We start from the raw sequence: 27493 nt of genomic DNA, 5'->3' as shown, positions 1-27493 counted from the left end.
GGTATATGCTAAGGAAGAATGTAACAAGAGGAGCCTGACTGATGAATCTTTGCTCCACCTTGCTACTCAAGGTCCAGGATGCAAAACAGAGAAAGCAACTTTAAAGATCAAAACCAAAAAATGAAAACCAGGAGAAGGAAACACAAGGTACACCAGAGAACAAATAGGGATGTGCAAGTGTAGTAAGATTACTCAAGCCAGAAGCGTAATTTAGGACCAACAGGGTGAGAGAAAGATCTCTGAAGTTCAAAAGGCAAAGTAGAGGTGAGCCCATCAGGACAGATGGGGATAATTTAGCTATCCTGCTGTTATATTAGATCAGCACTTAATCCAGGCTTTCTGAGTGAGCAGTACCTATGAGGACACAGATCACCTTCTGGATCCCAGTTACACTGAATAATAAAGGGGAGAATGTGATCAGAATTGTAATATCTGGGAATTTTTGACCCAGTGATGAGATGTGAGTCTATATTTTATATTCAAACTAAGAGTGAACAAAAACAAAACAAAGGGATGACCTGTACTGATGACCCTATGGGATTTATTTTTCAAAGAAAAATATGTTCAAGAAGGAGTGAGATCAGTTAAAGGAAGTTCTATGACATCTGTGAGACCAGTCTAAAAGACAAGCATTACCTCCCACAGCACTTCCCTTGTGGCCCCCACCAGAGCAAGGCCATGGGTGTGGCTAGATCAGATGAAACTAGAGAACCATTCCACACGCCTTTTGATCTAAACATGAGGTAGAGACATGCCACCCAGCAAGGGTTGATCCTAAGTGTGGCTTGCCCACCCAGCTACGTGGAAGGAAAGGCATATAGAGGGCTCAGTGAAACAGCGGAACCAAAACACAGCAGGCTGGCAGAAGTGCTTCTCTCAGCACACGGCCAGAATGCACAAACTACAAGGAAAGGGGCTGGCAGGTGGCTGATCTGTGTTCTCTACAAAGCCAGAAGACTCCGACTCACGTGTGAAGCAATAAGCTCTCTTTAATAATGGCCTCTGTGTCTGTGTGGACAAGAGAATATAAAATGTAGACAGAACGAGGCTCTCTTCTAGATGCTGTTCTGCACATGCTCCATGATGGTCTTCAGCCCCAGCCAGGTCTCCTGTGCAGTGGGGATAATCTGGTCGGCTGGCAGAACGAAGGCATGGAAACCAGTATCTCTCAACTCAAAAGTGAACGCATACTTGATGCCATTATCATATGCCCAGTCAATACTGTTCCCACTGGATGCATCTGTTAAGTCAAAAACAGAAAATACTTTGAAGCCTAGTTCCTTTCAGGGTTAGATGGGATGGGTCTAGGAGCTCTGCCAACCTGTGGTTCCTTAGTGATCTATAGTTCTTTCTGGAAGTCATCAGGCCTACAACACACAAATGTTGACCTGATCCCTATGTCTCAGACTGTCCTCCACCATGAAGGTCTTCACTAGTCTCAATCCAAGAGATTTTAAATCCTCATTTCCACTTGTCACCAATTCACTGTTTGGACTCCTTCAGGTCACTAGAAGCCAATCTCTGCAGAGTGTGGGAGGCAGCCTCCAACACAGCCACAATGATCCTTATCTCCTAGTATTCACATCCTTGTGTAATGCCCTCCTACACTAGACAGGGCCAACATGATCTGTTTGACTGCAGAAATGAAAGTGTGCACCCTTCAAAGCTAGGTCATAAATATCATGGCTTCTGCCCTTGCTCTCTCTTGGATTACTGGCTCTGATAGAGCCAGCTGTTAACGCTGTAAGAACACTCAAGCAGACCTTTATAAAGAGGTCTATGTGGTGAAAAACTCACTGCCAACAATTAGCAATCACTTGGCAGGCACCAGAGTGAGTCTGAGAAGCAGAACCCTCAGCCCCATTAAGCCTCTAGATGACTGTAACCCTGGAAGACATCTTGACTGCAACCTCCTGAGAGTGTCTGAACCAGAGCCACCCAGCTAGGCAGCTCTTGCGTTCCTGACACACAGAAACTGTATAAGAAAATTAATGTTTATTGTTTTAAGCTGCTAAATTTTAGGATAACTTTTTGCATCTCAAGAGGTAACTAACAACCCAGAGGGAAGGAAGCACTTGGGACTTCCCTTTGTCAAAAGGCTGAGGAAAGGCAAAAGGCCTGTTTTCCTGTTTCTTCCAGTCAAACTCTAGCAGAAACTGGATAAAGGTGTAGTGTAGATGATACCGAATAATAAAATAGCAATGTCAATAGCAGCTATCATTTGTTGAACATCTACCATGAGCCAGTCATCATACTGGTAAGTTTACATTTAATCTTTAATAAACCAATGAGGTGGGTATTACTATCCTTGTTTTTCAGATGAGAAAAAAATCCAGGCTCAGAATAGAATACTTTGTCTAAGAAAATATAGATGGAAAACGGCAGGGCTGGAATTCAAATCCATCTGATGACAAAGCCCATGCTTTCTTCAACCTACTTGGGGTTCAGTTAGAATGTTATATATGTGTGTATATATATATATATATAATATATATATACATATATAACATATGGTGGTGGTGGTTTAGTTGCTCAGTTGTGTGCAATTCTTGTGGCCCCATGGACTGTAGCCCACGAGGCTCCTCTGTCCATGGGATTTCTGAGGCAAGAATACTGGAGTGGGCTGCCATTTCCTTCTCCAAGCGACCTTCCTGACCCAGGGATTGAACCTGTGTCTCTTGTGTTGTGGCAGTCTCCTGCATTGCAGGCAAATTCTTTACCAACTAAGCTACCAGGGAAGCCCATAATATACACATGTCTGTCAAATGAAAATATGAGTCCCTTCATTCTTCCATTGTTTCTGAACGTTGTTTCTTATGATACCATTTGTGATTTTCTAGAGATGCTGCTTCACGGAGAAGGCAATGGCATCCCACTCCAGTACTCTTGCCTGGAAAATCCCATGGATGGAGGAGCCTGGTAGGCTGCAGTCCATGGGGTCGCTGAGTCGGACACGACTGAGTGACTTCACTTTCACTTTTCACTTTCATGCATTGGAGAAGGAAATGGCAACCCACTCCAGTATTCTTGCCTGGAGAATCCCAGGGACAAGGGAGCCTGGTGGGCTGCCGTCTATGAGGTCGCACAGAGTCAGACACGACTGAAGCGACTTAGCAGCAGCAGCAGCAGAGATGCTGCTTCAGCTGCAATTACATGTTCCCTAAGGTTATGGAATAGGCTCTCCTAATCTCTCTGAAATTCCTGTATAATTCCTACAGATTTTCTCTACCTTGAGAAAAATGCTGAATAAGAAACAGACTATGGTACCAGCAAGTTACCTAGCAAGCTCAAGTATTTTAGAACAGGTTTTAAATTCAGGAAGAGGGCAAGAGGACCTCTGCTGAACAAAGTGATCAGATTCAAGAACTTCACTTTACTTGGGTCCTTGCTAAGTCTACCTACCTACTCTTTTTTAAATATAACTGGGAACATACTAATAACACTGGTGTGCACACGCTATTTTTCAGTTAACAATTGAAGATTATTTCCCATTAGCACATACAGATCCACCTCATTCACTTAAGGGCTGCATACTGTTTCACTGTAAATGAGATGAAGTTGCTTAATCATATCCGACTCTTTCTGACCCCATAGACTGTAGCCTGCCAGGCTCCTCTGTCCATGGGATTTTCCAGCAAAAATACTGGAGTGGACTGCCATTTCCTTTTCCATTTCGCTGTAGCAATGCACCAAATACATTTTTATTCAGTACTCTACTGATAAACATTTAGGTGCTTCCCAGTCTTCTATAACTAAACAATGCTGTCATGAATATCCTTAAAACTCACAATCTACCCATGAGCCAAACAAGCTCAAAGAATTTGTTTCTAAGCCCTTAGTAGATCAGAATCTCTGAAGAGGAGGGGAAAGGGTTGCTAGAGGAAGGTGGCCTAAGGAAGGAGACATGAAAATTCTAGAAAGCAGACACAAGAATTAAAGAAGCAAAATAAGCTCAGCTGTTTAGCAAAAGGATTGAACAGTCCAATATAGCACAGAAGGCTTTCAAGATACAACAACTGACATCCAGAAGGCCACTCAGTCATGAAGAAAGGAACTTACATCTCTTCTACATGCTCAAAGAAGGCAGGAGAGTGTGAAAATCCATTTTAGAATTATTTATATTTATACAAATACAAATAATTTGTATAATTGAATAATATATACAAATTTTATAATTCATCTAAAATGTATATTATAATTCATCTAAAAGGATTAATCTAAGGAAAGGGTCAGCACTTGAAGGAACAAATGTCAAGTATTTATATCCTACACACCCTAACCCAGAGAGTTAGTGTTTTTATACAAAAATTAATTTCATTTAGGGGAAGAAAGGAGGGCAGGCAAAGCCTATTAAAAATACAGAAGATGGACTCTTGAAAGAGGTAGAAAATATTATGTCTCTTGATAACACTCAGGAGAGCCTTTCTCCTATTCTGTTGGAGCAATCTGATGAGTATCTCTTACTTTGGGCACAGCTGGGAAGAAGAATGTTTTTTGATATGGGAGGAAAAGGCTATTCTTTAAACTGGCATTTAGACCCAAAGACCAGGACTCTGGTGACCTGCAGAGATCTTTGGAGAGGACCTCCTCAAAAGGCTCCTGCCAAGTTCCTTTAACTCTCTTTGGCGTAGGGCTCAGTTCTGACTAATTAAATAGAGGGTGGTGAACCTCTTCTGATATGTTTGTTCTCAGAGGTGTTCCCATTCAACAACTAGTAATGATAAACCATGAGTAATTACTAGCTTGTTGATGCAATTAGCAACACAAACATCAACATCCTGCTAAGTGCTTTATGCAGCTTGGTGGCATGTGAAATACAGACAAGAGCGCTGAGCTCAGAGTACAGATGAGGACCTAGGAGGTGGGATGGAGAATCTTCGCAGAAGAGGAAGACTGAGAACAGCAGTTGAGGGCAAAGTAAGTAGGACGGGAGAGCAAGTTACAGTATGGAAAAGGAAAGCAATATCGGCAAGTTTTCAGGGGCTTTGAGGGCAGACCAACTGTTGGAAAACTATTTACAGGGGAGGCACCAGACGGGGAGAAGGGCACTTGTTTGAAAGGAGCTTAGCTTCCCATGTTTTGTGTTTCTATTCCCCATTTATAGCTAGGGCCTTGGAAAACAATCATATCCTTCAATCTGATCTAAAAATTTAAAGATCAGATCACAGAATAACGGAACTAGAAGGATCTCAGCAGGAACAGAGTGAAATGCTCAGATGAAACACTTCAGCGAGAAACGAAAACAAGGGTATTTCCTGACACTGAGGTTGAGTTGTAGGTGATAGGTCTCAAGACCCTTGTCAGGTCTGGAGTCTTCACAGTTTTTTTGTTTTTTCAGCTCTATGCTAATGACTGTTGGGAGGACCTCCTAAACCAAGCCTGCTATGCATGTGTTCATTACAGACAGGAAGGTGAGGGGGTTCCCTCCACGCCCTGGTACCACCACCCCAGTTTGATGAAGATGGCTGCCTGCAACAACTACCACCACATGGACTTGACATAAATTCAGCCTATCACTAGCAACAAAAACAGGTTACAACATTAAAAAAAAAGGCTGTCTTGCGGCTCTTCTCCAGCTTCAAGTATCCTCTCCAAGTGTTCCCTAGTAACCAGTAAACTCAGGGAGTACTTACAGATAGTGGAGCCGACAGAACCCACTCGGTACTGAGTGCCCGACAAGGAAGCCATAGCTCTGGCTGCATTCTGCGCCACCATATCCTAGGAGCAGGGAGATCATTAGAGTGAGAAAGAATGGACTCTGAAGCCAGACATTCCTCAGCTGTTCTGTACTGCAGTGGACTGGAAGATTCCCGAACCCCCACCCCCAACCCCTCCCCACCACCCAAAGTTCCCTTCTGGCCTCCTTCTTTCCCATCTGACCAGAGCCAAGGCCTAACTATAAAGTGAGAAAAACGTAATGGTTCCTCCAACTCCTTCTATCACATCCTCAGTTCTTTACTTCCAGTTTGGGACCAGGGTAAGGAGAGAGGTGGAAGAAGGCCAGATAAGTGCTCTGAAAACAGGTGTATTATAAACTCAAGTTGGGGTGCTGTACTGCAGCTCTTTACAGATCTGGAGGGCTGCTCACCAGCCCATTAGAAATCTAGTAAAGGCATCACCATGTTCACCTAACCTGAGGGAAGGGACTGTCATGTTCATGAAGACAAGGGAAGGGCAAGTATGTTCAAGAGAAAACCTTTTAAGAGTTTGGGTGTTCTCAGAGTGGAGGTGGAGACAGGGCCACCATATACGGATGTGCCCTACACAGAGGACCTGCTTGAGACCAGAATCTAGCCCACACCTAGTCATAAGCCCTGTAGCTGTGACCCCCCGGCAGAGGGGCACACTCCAGCACACCAGCAGAGAGAGAGAGGCCTGCAGTCACTCTGCAGGTGTCAGGCCCACTCCAGAGAGTCCACCCCAAGCGTCTGCTCACATCCTGGGGTGAAGCACTGCATGCAACACAGAGCACCCCCGGGACCACACCCCGAGGGAGGAGCACCTCCCCCCTGCCCACCACAATGCCGCCCACAGTTCCTGACGAGCAGTGGATCTGCAATACATTTTGGTCAGAAAGACAAGTGAGAAGGAAAAACAGCATCCAGTGTGGATCTTGGAACTCACAGCAAACACAGAAGTAAGGAGGATCATCTTCTTCCTGTTCCCAGTAGGCCTGATGGCACATTGCAGAGAACAGAGAGAGAACACTGGGCCCTTCTGGAAACAAGCCCAGCTTCTGGACTTTCTCTACAAAGCCTGAGAACCACCACTGTAGCAGCACCCAGAGGAAACACATATACCACTTACCAGTTCATCAGCATCCCCGACTCTCATAGTCGTGTAGCCATATGGATACATCACCAGCTGCGAGTAGCTGTGCAGGTCGATGAAGCATTTGAAGTCCCCATGATCTGCAATGAAATCTGCCACCAATTTCACCTCCACTTCTGAATGGGGATGGGGTCCATGATACATGTCAGAGCAAGGGTCCCTACTGGTTCCCGCTCCTGTGGGGAGTGACCCAAGCAGAAATGTTAACCCATAGGCTAAGGAAATAGAAATGCAGGATTCTCCACCCAGAGAAGAGGCAGAAAGCATGCACAGGCCACTGCTGGCTACCCTGATAATCTAGTCTGCAATGTGTATATATTGTGGGGAGGGTGTGGAATTGGAGTGCTGAATCTGCCAGTGTTGAGCAGGAATATTGATAAGACTCATTTAAATAGATAGAGTTGACCTTGTACTGTATCACCAACAATTAATGTCATATTTTACAATGAGTAATTAATATGTATTCTTGATAATTAATATGAATACTAATTAATAATGAAAATGACTCCATTTATTCTCCAACTAATTCTCTTGGTTCAGATCTTAATGGCCAAGTGCTGCCAAAAATAATCTATTGTTGTGGCTAAAATCTCTTGATTATTTGACAGATATTTAAAATTATTGCCTTCTGTATTACTTCACAATATAGCCCCCAAAGGTATCTGACATGTATGTGAAAGCATCCCTGTTGTGACTTAGCTTTGATGCCACATTTTTATCAGCTCCTTCCTCACAATCACATTATTTTTCCCCCAATGGTTTGTGTGGTATGTCTATGCAAGTAAGAAAATTAAAACCATTACATTAAAACATCACATCAAAAGCAAAACATCAGTACAGCTGTGGAACAGTGAAAGAGAACCACCAGAATTTGGAATGGAAAAGTGAGTTTAGTTCCTAAATCTCATCAACCGTATGCTCTTGAGATTGTCACTGAGCTTCCATTGTCCCATTTCCAATAAGAAAACTCACTCTCTAGGTCAGAAGAATAAATAAGATAATATATGGGAAGCTATATAGCATATAGTTGGCACTACTGTGGGGGTGATTTTTACATAGCTAGAACTCAGAACCCACATCTCCTAATTCTCATTCTCTTTCCATAACATCAAAGGGCAGAGGTTCATATTTATACATCTAACAGTAAACTAACACCTAAAAAAGATGTCCTTTTCATTATAGGGGACTGGAATGCAAAAGTAGGAAGTCAAGAAATACCTGGAGTAACAGGCAAATTTGGCCTTGGAATGGGGAATAAAGCAGGGCAAAGACTAATAGAGTCTTGCCAAGAAAATGCACTGGTCATAGCAAACACCCTCTTCCAACAACACAAGAGAAGATTCTACACATGGACATCACCAGATGGTCAATACCAAAATCAGATTGATTATATTCTTTGCAGCCAAAGATGGAGAAGCTTTATACAGTCAACAAAAACAAGACCAGGAGCTGACTGTGGCTCAGATCATGAACTTCTTATTGCCAAGGTCAGACTTAAATTGAAGAAAGTAGGGAAAACTGCTAGACCATTCAGGCATGACCTAAATCAAATCCCTTATGATTATACAGTGGAAGTGAGAAATAGATTTAAAGGCCTAGATCTGATAGATAGAGTGCCTGATGAACTATGGAATGAGGTTCGTGACACTGTACAGGAGACAGGGATCAAGACCATCCCCATGGAAAAGAAATGCAAAAAAGCAAAATGGCTGTCTGGGGAGGCCTTACAAATAGCTGTGAAAAGAAGAGAAGCAAAAAGCAAAGGAGAAAAGGAAAGATATAAGCATCTGAATGCAGAATTCCAAAGAATAGCAAGAAGAGATAAGAAAGCCTTCTTCAGCAATCAATGCAAAGAAATAAAGAACAGAATGGGAAAGACTAGAGATCTCTTCAAGAAAATTAGAGATACCAAGGGAACATTTCATGCATAGATGGGCTCGATAAAGGACAGAAATGGTCTGGACCTAACAGAAGCAGGAGATATTAAGAAGAGGTGGCAAGAATACACAGAAGAAATGTACAAAAAAGATCTTCACGACCCGGATAATCATGATGGTGTGATCACTCATCTAGAGCCAGACATCCTGGAATGTGAAGTCAAATGGGCCTTAGAAAGCATCATTACGAACAAAGCTAGAGGAGGTGATGGCATTCCAGTTGAGCTATTTCAAATCCTGAAAGATGATGCTGTGAAAGTGCTGCACTCAATATGCCAGCAAATTTGGAAAACTCAGCAGTGGCCACAGGACTGGAAAAGGTCAGTTTTCATTCCAATTCCAAAGAAAGGCAATGCAAAAGAATGCTCAAACTACCACACAATTGCACTCATCTCACATGCTAGTAAAGTAATGCTCAAAATTCGACAAGGCAGGCTTAAGCAATACGTGAACCGTGAACTTCCTGATGTTCAAGCTGGTTTTAGAAAAGGCAGAGGAACCAGAGATCAAATTGCCAACATCCACTGGATCATCGAAAAAGCAAGAGAGTTCCAGAAAAACATCTATTTCTGCTTTATTGACTATGCCAAAGCCTTTGACTGTGTGGATCACAAGAAACTGTGGAAAATTCTGAAAGAGATGGGAATACCAGACCACCTGACCTGCCTCTTGAGAAATCTGTATGCAAGTCAGGAAGCAACAGTTAGAACTGGACATGGAACAACAGACTGGTTCCAAATAGGAAAAGCAGTACATCAAGACTGTATATTGTCACCCTGCTTGTTTAACTTATATGAAGAGTACACCATGAGAAACACTGGGCTGGAAGAAACACAAGCTGGAATCAAGATTGCCGGGAGAAATATCAATAACCTCAGATATGCAGATGACACCACCCTTATGGCAGAAAGTGAAGAAGAACTAAAAAGCCTCTTGATGAAAGTGAAAAAGGAGAGTGAAAAAGTTGGCTTAAAGCTCAACATTCAGAAAATGAAGATCATGGCATTTGGTCCCACCACTTCATGGGAAATAGATGGGGAAACAGTGGAAACAAGTGTCAGACTTTATTTTTTGGGGCTCCAAAATCACTGCAGATGGTGACTGCAGCCATGAAATTAAAAGATGCTTACACCTTGGAAGAAAAGTTATGACCAACCTAGATAGCATATTCAAAAGCAGAGACATTACTTTGCCAACTAAGGTCCAGCTAGTCAAGGCTGTGGTTTTTCCTGTGGTCATGTATGGATGTGAGAGTTGGACTGTGAAGAAAGCTGAGCGCTGAAGAACTAATGCTTTTGAACTGTGGTGTTGGAGAAGACTCTTGAGAGTCTCCTGAACTGCAAGGAGATCCAACCAGTCCATTCTGAAGGAGATCAACCCTGGGATTTCTTTGGAAGGAATGATGCTAAAGCTGAAACTCCAGTACTTTGGCCACCTCATGCAAAGAGTTGACTCTTTGGAAAAGATTCTGATGTTGGGAGGGACTGGGGGCAGGAGGAGAAGGGGATGACAGAAGATGAGATAGCTGAATGGCATCCCTGACTCAATGGACGTGAATCTGAGTGAACTCCGGGAGTTGGTGATGGACAGGGAGGCCTGGCGTGCTGTGATTCATGGGGTCGTAAAGAGTCGGACACGACTGAGCGACTGAACTGAACTGAAGGGTAAACTGCTATAGTTTAATCTTCACAACGTCATCCTGCCTGTTGGGGTAATAGTGCTAATTGCTCTCTTCTGTTACTACCAAGAGCGTTTCCACCATTCAGTAACTTGCCCAGGAACCAGGACAGCCAGGTAGAAAGTCAGCCCATGGATTTGTATAAGATAGAATAGTTTTAAAGATAATAGTGTTCTCTCAGGAGGACAGAAACTGCTCAGTCATTCCCTTTCAAAATTACAGTGAACAATAATATAGAGTGATACACAGAGTAAGGGATTTGCCCAGTTTCTCAGTGAACCAGCAATGGAGATAGCCTACAAACCAGTTCCCTCACTGCCAGCTCAGAGACCTGAGGACCAGGCTACCCAGAGGTATCAGGATTTAATAACTCTCTCCCCCACCTACCTCCAAAATGAGAATTCCAATTTCTATTTGGATCAGTACCAATGCAGGTGCTTCCAGGATTTACAGACCGTGTCTTCCTCCATAATCGGTTCTGAAAAATTCACCAAGGAAGAAACAGCATTCAGAGATGGGTCAGGGCACAGAAGAGGTGAAGATTTTCTTTGGGGGGCCTATTATAGAGATGGCACCATGGATGGGGAAAGCTGCCTGAAGTTCTGGAGGCAACTTCAGAGATCTGGAGGATCATCAGGGTTTCGGCCTTCTCTAACTGCGGAGTCTCCTCTCCTTCCCCAGAAGGGAGAATTAGCCTCCTGATCGGGAGAAAAGGACTTCCCCAAAATGACCTGATGCCACCTGAATCCATTGAATAATTTAGGGCTTCAGTCAAAGTGGAACAAATGGACATTATCAGCCTCAGTGATAACTGATGTGATAGCAAGTGCACAGCAACTATTTAACCCTTGCCTAAAAAATTGACCTGATTCCAATTGAGCAGCTAGATCTGACCACAAGTGAACAGGAAACACAGGGCATGAGGGAATAAATTAAATGGCACAGAACAAAGAAGTCATCAGGCAAATTCAGAATGCGACACATTCTACATGACAATTTACTTGGGTTTCTCCAACAAATGAATGTCGTTCTAAAAGACATGTGGGGGCAGGGCAGGGGTAGGGAAGACCTTGTATAATTAAAAAGCCTGCATAGTTGTAACAACCAAATACAGGTACAGACCTTATTTGGATCCTAATTTCAACAAATTGACTCAAAAGACATTTTAAAGATAATTAGGGATATCAGATGACATTGAAAAACTTCCATCCAATTTTTTTACTGTTGTAGTGGTAGTGTTTTAATTATCATCAACTAGAGATGAAGACTAAAGAAGTTTTGAATGAAGTAACCTGATGTCAGGGATTTGCTTTAAAACACGTTAGAAAAAAAAAAATACGTGGGAGGGAAAGAAATGAAAAGAAGATTGGTAAAGTGTTGATAATTGTTCAAGATCCATAACAGGGAGTTCATTAGACGATTCTCTATAAGAAAAAACAACATTCCCTGGTAACCATTAGCCCAGAGAATGACTGGAAAATGAGACCCCCCCCCCCAAGGAAGCTCCTAAAGTGCACATTTTATGGAATTTTTATCTAAGGTCATAGATAAAGGTCTATGCAGTCACAAAGCAAGGAAATCAACAAACAGGTCTTAACTCCAAGCCCAGCCCACCTGTCAGTATTACTCACGTGAGTATGAGTGTACACATATCCATCAGGATTGGCCACCGGCAACAAGAAAATATCCATTTTCTTCAAGATGGAGGTGATGGCCAGATCTCTCCCATAATCACATGCAATCTAAGCAAAGACAACATGCTTGTCAGCTATGTCTTTGCAGGCTGGGTTGCTAGATCTAAGTCAGAGTATCTTCCCCAGATGCCCAGCTCCTAGAACAGCATCTACCCTCTGGCAGTCTCCCTGCCACCCTTGTAGGTGCAGCTCTCTGCAAAGCCCACAGAGCACTTCAAAATCTGAGGGAACATGGCTACCTGATGACACCAACTTCAATGAGTCCTGGGCTGCCTGGTTTATTCTTCCTTCCAGGGGGTAGGAGCAAGGGAAGGGAGAATCACACATCATAATAGTTATTAGGAACATGAGCCCCTGTGCTAGGGTTGGGGAAGATGGATCCTCCACTCGCACCACCCCTCCTCCCTGGAACTGGCTTAAACTAGACTTTCCAGAGGGACAGAGCATGGAGATAGCATGAGGTCCCTGAGGGCCAGGGGAGCCTGAAAGGGACTGAAGGTAAAAATTATCTGAGCCTTGCTGCTGAGAAGGCCCTGGTCCCTTCCTGCAGGACTGACTATGTGTCAGTGATTTGGGGCCACCGCTACAGCTCATTATTAGTATGCTCACTGCTATGAGCGGACATTGCCATTTAGCTAAACTATGAGGCTGACTGTGGGGTTCTGATCTTTTGTTTCGCCAATTTGAAAAGACTCCTCCAGCCTATTGTTCCTGTGAGAGTACCCTCCTAACCTACCATACCCCCACCCCAGGTACAGCTGCATAGTACAGTACAGGGCACCCCTGGCCCTGCAGAATTTTGGGCTAATACTAGGCGACATGACCTTTCTCGCAGTCCAGATTGCCGTGGCTGGTGCGATCCACTCACGGGCATGGGTGCCTGCATTCAGCCAAATGGCCGGCCGCCGGCTGCCTTTTCCAGTGCTGAACTGGAATGAAAAAGAGGCCAGAAAATTACAATTCTGTCTGGCTGTGTGTCTACTCACCTCTCTTCTCTTCTTCCCAGCTCGCCCCTATTCATTTAAACCATTTAAGATCATTCAGAGGCCAAATGTTCCTGAGAGCAGGATCCATTTATCAGGCTTCTCCAGGTCGAGGAGCTTAATTAGCTGACTGGCAGGGCCCAATTGCAGCACCACAGCTCCAGGCAGCTTGAACCACTCCAAGGTTGGAAGCAAATGGGAAGGGGAAACAATTGCTATTGTGAATTATAATGTCAGTGTGATTAGAGATAATATTATGTCTCTTAAATGGACTTCCCTGGTGGCTCAGATGGTAAAGTGTCTGCCTACAATGCAGGAGACCTGCGTTCAATCCCTGGGTCAGGAAGATCTCCTGGAGAAGGAAATGGCAACCCACTCCAGTATTCTTGCCTGGAAAATCCCATGGATGGAGGAACTTGGTAGGCTACAGGCCATGGGGTCGCAAAGAGTCGGACACAACTGAGTGACTTCACTTTCGCTTTATGTCTCTTGAATGACCTCAAATGGTATCTCAGCAGAGAGAGACACAAAAGTGCATGAACCAGCCTGTTCCAGCTGATGCCATAAATGAAATCAGTTTTAAAATGAGGAAGGGAGGGTTCACTATTGCTCACTGCATGAAATGAATTCTGACTGCTCCCTTTTAGTGTTGGGTCCCCTTGGGTCAGAGTTTGGTGCTAATGAAGCAAAGTTCTCCATCAGTTGGCAAATAATCTAAATTTATGTAGATTATTTGACAGCAACCAGCTCAAAGGCAGGGCTTCTCCCACTGGTAATTTCACCACTGCTGTAAGCCTGGATCCCTCAGGACCTACATGGATCTAAGGGTTTGACAAATTCTAGGCACCATCACTTATTCCATGGTTTATATCTCCAAATTCCTTTTTATTCATTTGGCTGGATTATTTATGTAATTTATGTCACTGCCATAAATTCTTTGCCTCTTTTGCCAATATAGACCTAAAATCTGTTAGAAATATCTGGAAATTAGTCTTGATGCAGCCAAGGATCATAGACTGCGCTTAAAATTACACCAACCCCAAAATTACCCTCCTAGATTGCTTTTCCAATAAGTACCCCTAAAAAGCAGAATGGAATTTTTAGACCCATCCCAATTTGTCTTCATATTTACAGAAGATGGGAATGGAGGCAAAAGACTGTGGCCAATCTGAAAGCCTTCTGAAACACTAACCACCTCCCACTTCTTTCATTTTTCAAGTTTTGTAGATTTTCTTGGCTCCCCTGGGTCTTCATTGCTCTGCGTGGGCTTTCTCTAGTTGCGGTGACTTCTCTTGTTGCAGAGCAAGGCTCTAGGGCTCACAGGCTTCAGTAGCTGCAGGCTCAGTAGTTGTGGCACACAGGCTCTAGAGCATCGGCTCAGTAGCTGTGGTGCACGGCTTAGTTGCCCCTCAGCTTGTGGAATCTTCTTAGACCAGGGATTGAACCCAGGTCCCCTGCATTGGCAGGTGGATTCTTAACCACTGGACCACCAGGGAAGTCCACTCACCTCTTCTTGATCCTGCGTTTCAGCCAAAACTTGGAAAGGGATGTGCTCCTTCTAACTCCATTCACAACAAGCAGAAGCAGGGGACCCTGTGTCAGAACAACTTCTAACCCGAGCAGAGGTGTCCCCACCTCACCCTCCTCCCTGAAGTCAAGGAGGTCCTTATAAGCTGCCTCTTTCAAAAGTGTGAGGGCTGAGTCCTAGACACAAGGAACCAGGAGCCTGAGTCCAGTCGGGCCCTTCAAGATGCATGGAACCTCACCTTCAGTACATACATCAACCGGTTCTCAAATGAATGCCCAATCTTCACCGCGCTCACCAAGCGAGGATAAGATTTGACAATGAAGTCCATCTCTTTATGAATCTGAAGCGTGAAAAAGTAAACACAGGGGCATTTAAAAAATTTGTTCAGCTCTAGATGGGTATCTGTGAACTTTATTTTTTTTTTCCTTTATTTTAATTTAAATACTGTATTGGTTTTGCCATACATTGACATGAATCCACCACGGGTGTACATGCGTTCCCAAACATGAACCCCCCACCCACCTCCCTCCCCATAACGTCTCTCTGGGTCATCACCGTGCACCAGCCCCAAGCATGCTGTATTATCTGTGAACTTTATTTTGTTGATATTAATGATTTTTTTATAGTCCCCTAACCTTGGGGTTGACATTATGAAATGCTTATTATTAAGCAGACTGCCTAAGAATCCATCTCTATGATTTTCTAGAGAAAAACACATTTTATTTGTCCACAAAATTACAGACCATTAAATAAGAGTAGAAACACTTATACAGATACTGCTCCAAAAGTGTGGCCCTTTGCACTATACTAGTCTAGGTCGTATATTATCATCCTGCTTATTTAAGTTATATGCAGAGTACATCATGCAAAATGCTGGGCTGGATGAAGCACAAGCTGGAATCAAGATTGCTGGGAGAAATATCAATAACTTCAAATATGCAGATGACACCACCCTTATGGCAGAAAGCAAAGAGGAACTGAAAAGCCTCTTAACGAAAGTAAAGGAGGAGACTGAAAAAGCTGGCTTAAAACTCAACATTCAAAAAAACTAAGATCAAGGCACCCAGTCCCAACACTTCATGGCAAATAGATAGGGAAACAATGAAAACAGCAACAGACTTTATTTTCTTGGGCTCCAAAATCACTGCAGATAGTGACTGCAGCCATGAAATTAAAAGATGCTTGCTCCTTGGAAGAAAAGCTATAACCGACCTAGATAGCATATTAAAAACCAGAGACATTACTTTGCCAACAAAGGTCCATCTTGTCAAAGCTATGGTTTTTCCAGTAGTCATGTATGGATTGAGAGTTGGACCACAAAGAAAGCTTAGTGCCAAAGAATTGATGCTTTTGAACTATGGTATTGCATAAGACTCTTGAGAGTCCCTTGGACTGCAAGAAGATCAAACCAGTCAATCCTAAAGGAAATCAGTCCTGAATATTCATTGGAAGGACTGATGCTAAACCTGAAGCCCTAATACTTTGGCCACATGATGAGAAGAACTGACTCATTTGAAAAGACCCTGATGCTGGGAAAGATTGAAGGCAGGAGGAGAAGGGGAGGACAGAGGACAAGATGGTTGGATGGCATCAAGGACTCAATGGACATGAATTTGAGCAAGCTCTGGAAGTTGGTGAAGGACAGGGAAGCCTGGCATGCTACAGTCCATGGGGTCACAAAGAGTCAGACAGGATTTAGCAACTGAACTGAATTGAGTCTAGATAACCAGCAAGAGCCCCATTTAGCCAAGATTCTTGAAAGAACCCTCCTCCTTTTTTTTTCATCACTTTTCCCATCAGTTAGAATGAAAATTCAGCATGTACTATAAATATATATAATACCACACAAGTATATTATGTACATTATAAAACAAAAAATAGAAACAAAAGTTGTTACATTAATAATAAATTCAAATATATGTAGAAATATAAATAGAAATTGCAACAGTTTATTCCTCCATTCCAGTGGACTATCTTGCTTACACCCCACTGTACAAGCACTCCACTTTGGAAGTGATTCTTCTAAAGACTTTGATCTCTCAATTGAAGAGCTGTAATAAAGCAAGGTTATGAATGCTTTCATTTGCTTTCAGAAAAAAGAAAAGGTTTGCTTTAAATGGAATTCATCCACCTTAGTTGTTCAAACTTTTTGAGGGCTGAAATAAGGAAATAAATGAATTTATATTTAGACCTTAAATTTGAAAGAAGGAGCTTTACAGAGAAGGAAAGTGTGCAATCAATACACAATAAAATCAAGCTTAAAGGGTTTATCAGACTTGCAGACATTATGGCAGACTGAGCAAGAAACTCGCTCTCAAATATACAGGCAAGCCAGATAAAATACTATGAAAATGAGTCCCAGCCAAATTTAAAAGCCAAAAAAAAAAAAAGAAAGGAAAAATTGTGCCAGAAATGAAGAGAGAGCAAGCTAACAGAGTACAGGACAAAAGATGAAGCCCCACGGCTAGATATCTGTCTTAGGTTCTGAGGGTTTACAGCAACCAGGAAGAGGAGTAGAGGGCAAAGGACCCTGCTTGGAGCAAGGAGCAAGTTCCAACTTGGAGCTGGAAAGTGGTAATTATGGCCATGAAAAGAGCCTGGAAACTCTACCCACCAACCCTAGAAAGTGGAGCAGAAGCCAGATGCCTGCCTGGAGTCATGAGAGGAGAATTACTCAGGAAAAGTTAAAACAACAAGCTGTGTCCAGACATGGGGTTGCAAATTCACAGTGCCAACACAAGGGGAAAGCTTACCCACAACAATAACAAAAGTAACTGCCACCACAACAATATGCACAAAGGGTCTTAAATTAGAAACCCTGGCAGAGACAAACATGGAATTCCCTTCAGAGACCTAAGAAGGTTCAAGTGATTGTGGGATATGTGCTTCTAAAAGCTGTTTTTAGAAAGAACTGAATACGAGCAGCCTTCTGCTGCAAGCCAGATGACAATGATACCTCAAGTCAGAGAACAAAATTGAGTGGATAGGAATGTGAGGATCCTGCAACAGTCAGGTGAGGGGATGGTGTTTCCAGAATCTTGGGTGACATTTGCAACCTGTTAGCTCAGCTCAGGAGTGTCCCATGTTAATGAGGCTATCACCATGGGTTGGATCCCTGTGTGGGCCTCAGCTCCATTTTCATCCATGGCCCTGGACTGAACTCCTGACTTTATCCAGCTGTGTTGCAGATGTATGTCACTGGTCACAAGAGGGATCAAGAGGCAGTATGGCCAAGTGTACACAATAAACAAAGCTACTGACAATCCTGGGAAAGAAGTGGAAAAAAAGCTTGGGGAAAAAACCTCATCTGAAAGAAAAATAATTCAAAGTATATGCCTCATGAAAAGCATGCCAGGAACTCTATCTTTGGATATATATTCAGCTATAGGAAACAGAATACCAGTTTAGATATGGGGTTTGTTCCTGAGTTAGCAGAGAATTTCCAGACTAAGGAAAAAAACATTGAGCGGCCTAAGAAAACCATAGGCTACGTGATTCAGTTCCATTCCAGTCCTTCTTGGTTCTTCAAATTCCAATATTACATTAAATTATTCTGTTCCAAATTTCTTATTTGAAGGGTTGGCTTACCTTGAAAGCCATTTATGTAAGTGATTTCTAACTAAACACAGCACCAACATGTATTATGGAACAAATATACATTATAAGTATTCATGATAAATGAGTGGAAATATTTGGTTAACCTTGGAAATAATCACTTGTCTATTTGCCTGGGATAAGTAACACTTTAATCTGGGTGAATAAAGTACAGGGATTCTGGTGGAATATAACAAGGTTGAATTACGAGGACTGAAAATGGTTGCAATTACTTCATGGTTTTCTTTGAGGGGTTGCTTAAGAAAAGAAGGATGCATGTGGGAGTAAATGTTCAGTTTGCATTTCACTCTGCTCTTAGGAGATAAACAACCCAAGAGTTAGAAAGAAATTGAAGTGTACACATTTTAACCCCTCATTGTAGGCATACTGTACTAGGGACTAACACCTCCAGGAAGTAAGGAGAGGGGTTACAAAACCCAGAAGGCCAATGATCTGATCTTCACCTGCTCTGAAATACTTACAGCTTCCAGGGTGTGATAGGCCCCATAGTTAAAGCAATTACTGCTCAGTTCTTGGCGTACACTGCGTTGCAGTTTTCGGTCTTCACTATCTAAAACGGTCTGAAACAGACATGGCAACATTACAAAGTGATTCTCTGGGGACAGAGGTTCATGTTGTTTCCACTCTACCTTGGGATATGGGCTGGCCAAGATGGCAGCACCCTCAGCACACATATCAAGAAGCATAAATGTCAAGGTGTAAAAGAGGGTCAGATTTCTTCCCCGTATCTATAAAATCTTACTTCTTGGAGCCCAATGTACATCACCTCATTCAAAACTCACTTTCTCCCTGGAAGCAACATATGTGCCATTTGGTTATTCTATACTACGAATTCTCTAGACGTCAGCCTGCATCTGGTATCCAGTGCCTCTGAAATACCCAGCTTGGGAAACCATTCAGAAACAAAGAAATTCTTACAACCACTCCTACTTTGAAGGTTCCTGGCAGATGTCTGTGACATGTGAGGATGATTAATAAGCTCACAGCTGCTCACACCATCAGGAAACTCCCAGGCCAAATCACCAATTAGCCCACAACCCACCTCGGTGAAGGAGAGAACGTGAGCCAGACACTGTCCTGCTGTTCAAATACAGCTCGTGAGGCTGGTGTCTGATTTGGGCAGTGACGCTGACTCTGCTAGGGGCTGCTGGTAACATTCTCCCTTTCACCAACCATGCTTATTTATTATTTATTTATTTTTGCCCATGCCACATGGCATGTGGGATCTTAGTTCTCTGACCAGGGATTGAACTTCTCCCCCTTGCAATGAAAGTGTGAAGCCATTGGACCAAACATCCTTTGAAAGAATTCTCAAAGGATATTTTTTATGACTGGCCTTCAGCACCTTCCCACCAGCACACATTCTATTCTTCCCTCTTGATTTCAAAAAAGAAAAAAGAGACTTAATACTTGTGAGAAAGCCATGACATACCATGCACTGTTAGACATTTTATGTACATTTAAGCACTTAATCTCAATTAATTGTATGAAGTAGGTATAACTATTACCATTTTACTGATGAAGGAACAGAGTCTCAAGAGGGTAACAGTTTGTCCAAAATCACACAGCTAGTAGTTAGCAAAATCAGGATTTGGATCCAGATCTGACTGGTTTGCCATGTAAGCCCTTTTGCCATGTAAGCCCTTTCTAGCACAACATGTTCCTCTAACAAGTCACTGCACTTTACTTCCATATACCTCAATGTCTTCATCTGTTCACTGGAGAAGAATGAGGCCAGAACTTGAAAATGTTCCAAGTCCACTCTGGCTGCTTGGTCCTATGCAAGACCAGTGGAGGGACCTTGGCCTACCCACCTGCAGGTCTTCAACGGTCACTGAGTACTCTAAGCCATGGTCCTCCAGGAAGGATTTGACTTCCCGCAGACTGAAAGAAGGGACCAGGACATCTGCAGGATGACCGAGGGTAGAGGGAGATTTCCACAAGTCGAGCTGAAGAGAAAAGAAGTGAAACCAGGTTAAAGGATAGTTCAGGTAAAAACCACAATGAACTCATTCTTCTAGAACAACTGCCAAAAGGCTGGGTGGTCCCTGAGAAGCTGAGTTCTGCACAAGGGCAAACTTCTGCTGTTTCACAGTTTTATCTGGTCAGGCCTGCCCAGCAGGCAACACACGGCAAAGCTCAAGGAGTAACAAGTCAATGGCAAAAAGATGAAGCCCTCTGCTGAGGACCCCATCTCCCTGGAGAGCACTTCCCCACCAACTCTCTCCGTTGTATAAAGACGTGTTGATTAATATAGGATTATACACAGAAACTCTTCAGGAATAACAATGCCAGTGCTGCAAGAGTCTTCTCCCACCATGGTTAACTAATACTCAAGAGAAAGAGAACTAGGTACCTTAAGGTTGTCTGAATTCATTAGCTGATTGAGTTTGCTGATCTCATCTTCATTTCTGACGTTAATTCTGAAAACCTGGTGCCTGGAGAAAGTGGGGGGAAAAAGCAAAAGATAATGGTAAAGCTTTCAGCTGGCAAATAAACCCCAGGTCTACTATCCCAGACATAATGAAAGGAAATGGTCTAGTCTTTGGTTATAATATATAGCCACTAAAAACAAGGCTATGTGGCAAATATGAAAAAGTGCTTATGGTATATAACTTTCAGGGAAATATTAAGTGAAAGAGCAGGACACAAAATTGTATGTATGCCATGACTGTAAGTATGGAAAAAGCAGATGCATTGGAAGAAAAACAGACAACGGAAATATAGCAAATGCTGACAGTGCTTATGTTCGGGTCATGGGATTATGGATGACTTACTTTTTTCCCCTCGTATCTGTTTTCTGTAATGTGGTCATATTGCTTTATAATGAAAAACATATATATTTTGCAGAAAGGAATGTTCCTGAGCTACACGCAAAGCTAACTCACGACATAAAGAGGCACTTCTTCACTGTCAAGGTCTAGGACTGAAACTGGCTGAATGTCCACGCTGGAAAAAGCAAGGAAAGAGAACAGACCTTCCATCCTGGGAGGGTTAGTTATTTTTCCTCTTAGCAAAGAGGGGAGAGGCTGGGTGCTCTCCAGGCTCTTCCAGCTCCGGAGCCCTACACAAATGCATGGTGCTGGGGCTGAATTTGGGATTCATCCTCCCAATGGGGCTCTGACAGGGCCCAGAAGGAAGCTGGCCAGTCCCAAGTCCCCCTTTGTTGTTCGTCCTGCACTTGTTTCCTATACATCATTTAGCTCCTGCGGCAGCAGCAGGGGTAGAGGCCCCCGAAGTCCTGTGTGTGGGTGGGAGAAGGCCAAGCCTGAAAAGCTGCCTTTGTGCTCTCAGCCGGCTCAGAGAGCCAGGGGAGCCATTAGGCCGTTGCTAGGTGACGGCCCGAATGAATCGGCACTCAACACTGTCACATGCGTCATCCTTTTGACACAAATGAATGCGGGAAGAGCTGTTGGAGACGGCTGTGGGCTGAAGGACCTGTTGACAGAGAAAATGGTTCTGTCACAGGGAGCTAAACGTGCAGCCTCACGTGGCAGATCAGCATCTCCTCATCAGAAAACCGGTCTAATCCGGATGAACTCTCAGAGCTTAACTTTGTTCTGGGAACTTCTGGGGGGTCTCCAGGGGGTCTGGTCTAGCCTCTAAGGAGGTAAGGTCCGCTGCAGAGTTGCTTCTGTTGCAGGCAGCAAATTTGAAGGGAACGCCATTGCTGAAGCCTCACTTTCCCCCTGCTCATCTGGTCTCCACAGGGTCCTGAGAGGTGGGCAGCCAAGTGCATCCCATGGGAGTCTCTGAGGCCACAGTGGAGAAGCCACTGGCTGGCAGGTATCAGTCCGAACCTGACAGACTTGCTAGATGTTGGACTGCAGCCCTGGGAAGATGGGGAATCAAACCACCATTTCCCTGATACAGGCAAGCAGCCTTGCAAAAGTAACAGGTTTAAAACAAAAGGGAAACCCTTCCTCCTAGCTGAGTACCAGAACCTATCTGTAGAACTCATGCTCTGTCACAACCTGTCCTCAATACTCCAGAAAAAGAGGCATCTTAAAAATGGGTGTTCTGCCTATTTGCAGGGCAGCAGTGGAGATACAGACATAGAACAGACTTGTGGACATAGTGGGAAGGAGAGGGAAGAAAGAATGGAGAGCAGCATGGAAACATACATTACCAAATGTAAAACAGACAGCCAGTGGGAATTTGTTGTTTGACGCAGGGAGTTCAACAGGGACTGTGTGATAACCTAGAGGGGTGGGATGGGGAGGAGGAGGGGTGGAATGGGAGGGAGGTACAGAGGGAGGGGACATATTATATCTATGGCTGATTCATGTTGATGTATGGCAGAAACCAATACAATATTGTAAAGCAGTTATCCTCCGATCAAAAATAAATAAAAATTTTTAAATGGGTGTTCTGAAAAGTGCCTGTGCACTGGCATCTTTGTTAGCAAAATGAGGCATCGGTAAAATACAGCATTGACTAGAGTATCACAAAGAGAACAAGGAGGGAGAAGGAATAGGAAGAGAAAAAAAGAGGAACATAAGAATAATGGGCTCTTAAGAATATTAAAATCATGTTACACATTCATCCACACCATGTGCTTTAATTCTCCCGAAAGTGATAACTTCACAGCAGAACTTTCATACTCCTGGGCACAGTCCACAAGGGAGTACAGGGAATCTAATTGGCCCTGATGATGATTAAACTCACAGCTCATTTCATTACATCCTAATTAGCCCAGCTCCAAAGGATAAAGACACATCTGTAACATGCAGACAGGCAGGGCGGAAGAGCTGGTACAGAATAGAGTCTTTCCCCACGTGTCTCTCCTCCGTCTCTCCCTCCTACACATTCTTGGCTCCAGCCTCACTCAAATCCCAAATTCACCATACATTTTGCCCTCCTATGCCTTTGCACATGCTGTTTCCTCTGCCTGGATATCCAGCCCTTTTCTTTATCTGCCTAGCCAATCTCTCACCCAGGCTTTAGGACCAACCTTCATCACCCATAAGGTTTTCCTCAACCAGAAAAGACAATGTTAAGGACAATCTTCAGATGGCACTAAAAACTGGCAGGAGGCAAGGAGGATCTAACATTATTCTCATGAACATAAGTTCATCCATACCTAGAAGCACAAAAAACGTAAGTGGGTGCCAGGTGAAGGGCAGCCTTTCTCTTGCCCTCACTGTCTTTGTCTCTATTTGGAAAATGCACCCTGAGAGTGTGGGTGGTGGAACATAACCTATCTCCACCATCTGGAAATCTTTTCAAAGATTTAAGCTCTTTCTGAAGATGGAAAATTGGCCTGGGGAGGGGGACATGCTGGGGTTTGCAGGTTGCCAATTTTACCCTTCCTACTCCCCACAGGTAGGTGTTCCTACAGCTCTTCTTAACTCTGGTGCTCTCCAATACCTGGACTGGCAGCTGCTGCCAACACAATGGTTAGTGATCCACTCTGTCACTCTCACACTCATCCCATGTTCTGGACAGTCAGTAGTCATCCTGGTTCTGAGCTTCTATCCCTCCCCGCTTTCACCATGTGGGTGGCCAAGCAGCATGTTCTTTGTGCCTTTCTTCCTTGCATCCCCAGCCAGTCTTAGAAGCCACCACATCTGAGATGATTTCATGGAACTCTTAAATGCTTACCAGTTACTGCCAATGCGACAAGTTCTGCAACTCTTTCCTGTTCTCTGCTTGCTGTACACCTTTAGGCATCCTGGCCACCATCCTATCCTTAAGATGAGCGGAGCCCAGGACAGAAGACACCAGCAGAGTGAGAGAGACTGGGGAGGTAGGTGAGACTGGCGGAAGGAGCAGAGACTGAGGGTGTAGGGGGGATGAAACCATCACCTCCATCTCCATTAGCACTGTTCCCCCTATAACCCAACCTGCTTCCTGGCTATCCAACCACTCGAATTCTCAGAGAACAACTTCCCCTTGCTCTAAATGTTCACCAAGTTGGGTGTCTAGGCTATGTCTATGGACCTCAGGAAGAATTCCTCCACCTTTGCTGGGTTCCCTACTATAAGGCGAGAAAGATTTGGGGGTAAGGATAACACTATTAATTAAAACTGTCTGCAATTTGCTCAGGCACACAGAGCTTTCTGTGTAAGCTCCTATGGTGAGCACTCCAGACCCCAGGCAAGCAGTATCAACCCAGGTGTCCACTGCATTATATGAGAAGTCTGTATCTTGAGAAATAAAGATTTTTTTCAGCCATGTGAATAGGTGCAGCGGGAGCCTGAGAGCTCTATGCGTCAGCCCACATAGCAGCAAATGTAGGTATTACACACTTACTGCTGAGCTGCCTGTAGAAAAACCTCCTTCCCTTACCACCTGTTATGCCTAAGTGCTCTGAGCTATTTGGCAGTAGAGACCAGGTGTGAACGGAAGTCATCAACATAAAAATTACTCAATCACACGTAAGTAATTACTTCAATAAACAATCTCAAAGTCCCTTTAGCCAGATAGTATAACAGAGAGTAAACTAACAGATATAGACAAATCAGTTAGATATAGGATTCTTTCTGGAGATTGTTGTTCAGTTGCTCAGTCATGTCCGACTTTTTGTGACCCCATGGACTGCACTTGGGTTTTGCATTCAGGGTTCCAACTCCCCTGCTTACCAGCTAAGTAGCCTTGGGCAGGTTCCTTAATCTTTCTAAGGCTGAATTTTTTTCCTGTTTAAATTGAGGAAAATAACACCCCTGCCTGGCAGAATTGTGTGATCCAAAAGATAATGTACGTGACAGCTCTTTGCAAATGGCAAAGCATTATGCAGTAATGAGTTATTAGAATTCAATCTTCCAGTAGGGTACCATGGCATCCTTTCATCTCTCCTACCTCCCAAATGTCCTCTCCTTTGTAAACCAAAAGGCATTCCACGTGGAGCACATGTGCGTGTGCACGTGCACACACAGAATGAACAGGTGTATGGTTGCCTTTCATAGCTAAGGCTAAGCAAGACCCATCAAATCTCCATATGCCAGATGCTACCAAGAAGGGTCTGCCAAACCTTAACCGTTAACAGGAAGGTGAAGCCAAGAAGCCTGTGACCCAGGTTTTCCTCTAAGTATGACAGAAACTGGGCTTCCCTGGTGGTTCAGCGGTAAAGAATCCACCTGGCAATGTAGGAGCTACGTGTTCAATCCCTAGGTCAGAAAGATCCCTGGAGAAGGAAAGAGCAACCGACTCCAGTATTCTTGCCTGGGAAATCCCACAGACAGAGGAGCCTGGCAAGCTACCATCCATAGGGTCATAAAAGTTAGACACAACTCAGTGAATAATCAAGAACAAAACACAGCAGAAATTAGAAACAATTGGTAAGTCTTAGTAGTTCATAGCACAGGAGTAACAAAGTAGGAGATGCCTGAAACTGACCTTAGGAATAAACCAGGAAGAAAGAACTGGCAGGAATTACTGGGCTGGGGAGGGACCAAAGACCATCTAGTTTTGACAAGACAGCTAAAACTGAGCCTGAGAAAGAAGTAATTGGTCCAAGATGATACAGGGGCACAGCTGGGACAGGAATCCAGGTCTTCCCTCCCAGCACCATACCACCTGAGGTACAATCAGCCATTCATGTCCAAATCTAGTAGGTTCCTGTATCTCTGAACTAAGTATTAAGTCCAAAAGGAACTTACCCAGAAAATGTTTCTTGGTCACAAATGCCAGACCCAATAAGGGCCCCAAAGAACAGTATCCACTTCATGTTCCAAGGATGCCAGTCATAGAGTGGTTGAGTCAAGCTGTGTTTATAAGGAGTCTGAGGCAGACTCATGTCCTCAAAAATGCTAATATGATTCCCAAGCACCCTTGCAACTCTGACAGTACATCAAGTGGGTCTTTGATGCCTCTTCCATTTCTTTTGAGTGATAAAGGCCAAGCCTCTTGACCTACAAAGTCAGGAATCTGCTCCTCAGGCTGGAAAAGTCTGTGACAAGGGTCCTGTATTGCTCAACACTTGGTTTTATAGTATCGTTTTTTGAGTGGAGAAGGCAATGGCACCCCACTCCAGTACTCTTGCCTGAAAAATCCCATGGATGGAGGAGCCTGGTAGGCTGCAGTCCATGGAGTCGCTGAGTCGGACACGACTGAGCGACTTCACTTTCACTTTTCACTTTCATGCATTGGAGAAGGAAATGGCAACCCACTCCAGTGTTCTTGCCTGGAGAATCCCAGGGATGGGGGAGCCTGGTGGGCTGCTGTCTATGGGGTCACACAGAGTCGGACATGACTGAAGCGACTTAGCAGCAGCAGGGAAGTCCCACAGGGCTGGATAGAGCTTACACAGACAGAAGAGGCCAGATTATAAACCTGAGATGGTGTTAGCTCTAGAATAAAAATAAAGACTATCAAAGAAACCCCAAGTCAACCCCAAGATCACACACTTCACACACTTGACAAGCCCTTCTCTGGTGAGAGTAGATCATGATGGAAAGTTTGTGGCTTCTGTTTTGAATCTGACACCTAATTTTTCTGACTCCACTAAAAAGGCAAAAATATATGAGGTACATGGTATAGGAGAAATGTGTTAGTCTTAATAAATTATCAGTTTTCCTTGGAATCTAAAAAGATAAGGCTTAATGGTATTATTAATAATAAGACTTCTTACATTTACTAGAATCCGAGTCTGGCGTCCTTTCTACCAAGTCACAGAATAAGTGGAAGACACTCATGATCTCCACTTCTTAAGGACTCTGGAGACTTTCAGTCCATCCAAGGTGCCCCAGATCGCACAAGCCTCCCCCATTCTACAGTCCCCCATCCACATTCTTTCTGTGCTTTCTCAAGGGAAGTGGACTCAACCAAGGGTCATGGTTGGGAGTGTTAAAGAAATGTTATTCTGACATTTGTTACAACTGTAAGGGAGACTTTATTCAAGATTATTGCAACAAGACTTCCCTGGTGGTCCAGTGGTTAAGACTCCATGCTTCCAATGCAAGGCGCACAGGTTAGAGGCCTGGTTGGGGAACTAAGATCCCATGTGTTGTGCACTGTGGCCAAAAAGAAAAAAAAATCGTTATTGCAAGAGAGGTCATGCAACAGGAGAGATTAATTGTGTTCAACTTCAAATCTATTAAATATAGCAGAGCAAGGAGGTCGGTAGATGGAAAATTGCTGAGAGGAGACACAAAGTATAGGGAGAATTTTTGCTTAACTGACCTAACAGGATTTGTGCAACAGGCAGGCTACAGATTTAGACATCAATGGTGGAGAATAATGAACCTAATCAGATACCAAGGACTGAGGGATGACTTATCAGTATT

General features: G+C 43.7%; 1 protein-coding gene across 1 annotated transcript; it reads right to left on the bottom strand.

The window, feature by feature from the left end:
* Positions 1–1055: 1055 nt before the first annotated feature.
* On the bottom strand, positions 1056–26004 carry LOC128046741 (carboxypeptidase A4-like). The gene is made up of 11 exons (XM_052638921.1): positions 25868–26004; positions 20623–20704; positions 20081–20215; positions 18728–18826; positions 14890–14991; positions 12965–13069; positions 12078–12188; positions 10834–10924; positions 6808–7007; positions 5634–5718; positions 1056–1240 (listed from the first exon to the last, which is right to left on the bottom strand). Exons 1-11 carry the CDS (start codon positions 26002–26004, stop codon positions 1056–1058), a joined length of 1332 nt encoding a protein of 443 aa, XP_052494881.1.
* Between the last annotated feature and the right edge of the window lie 1489 nt (positions 26005–27493).

This window comes from Budorcas taxicolor, chromosome 4, assembly GCF_023091745.1.
Source record: "Budorcas taxicolor isolate Tak-1 chromosome 4, Takin1.1, whole genome shotgun sequence".
NCBI lineage: Eukaryota > Metazoa > Chordata > Mammalia > Artiodactyla > Bovidae > Budorcas > Budorcas taxicolor.
This window is presented reverse-complemented; position numbering and strand designations above follow the sequence as displayed.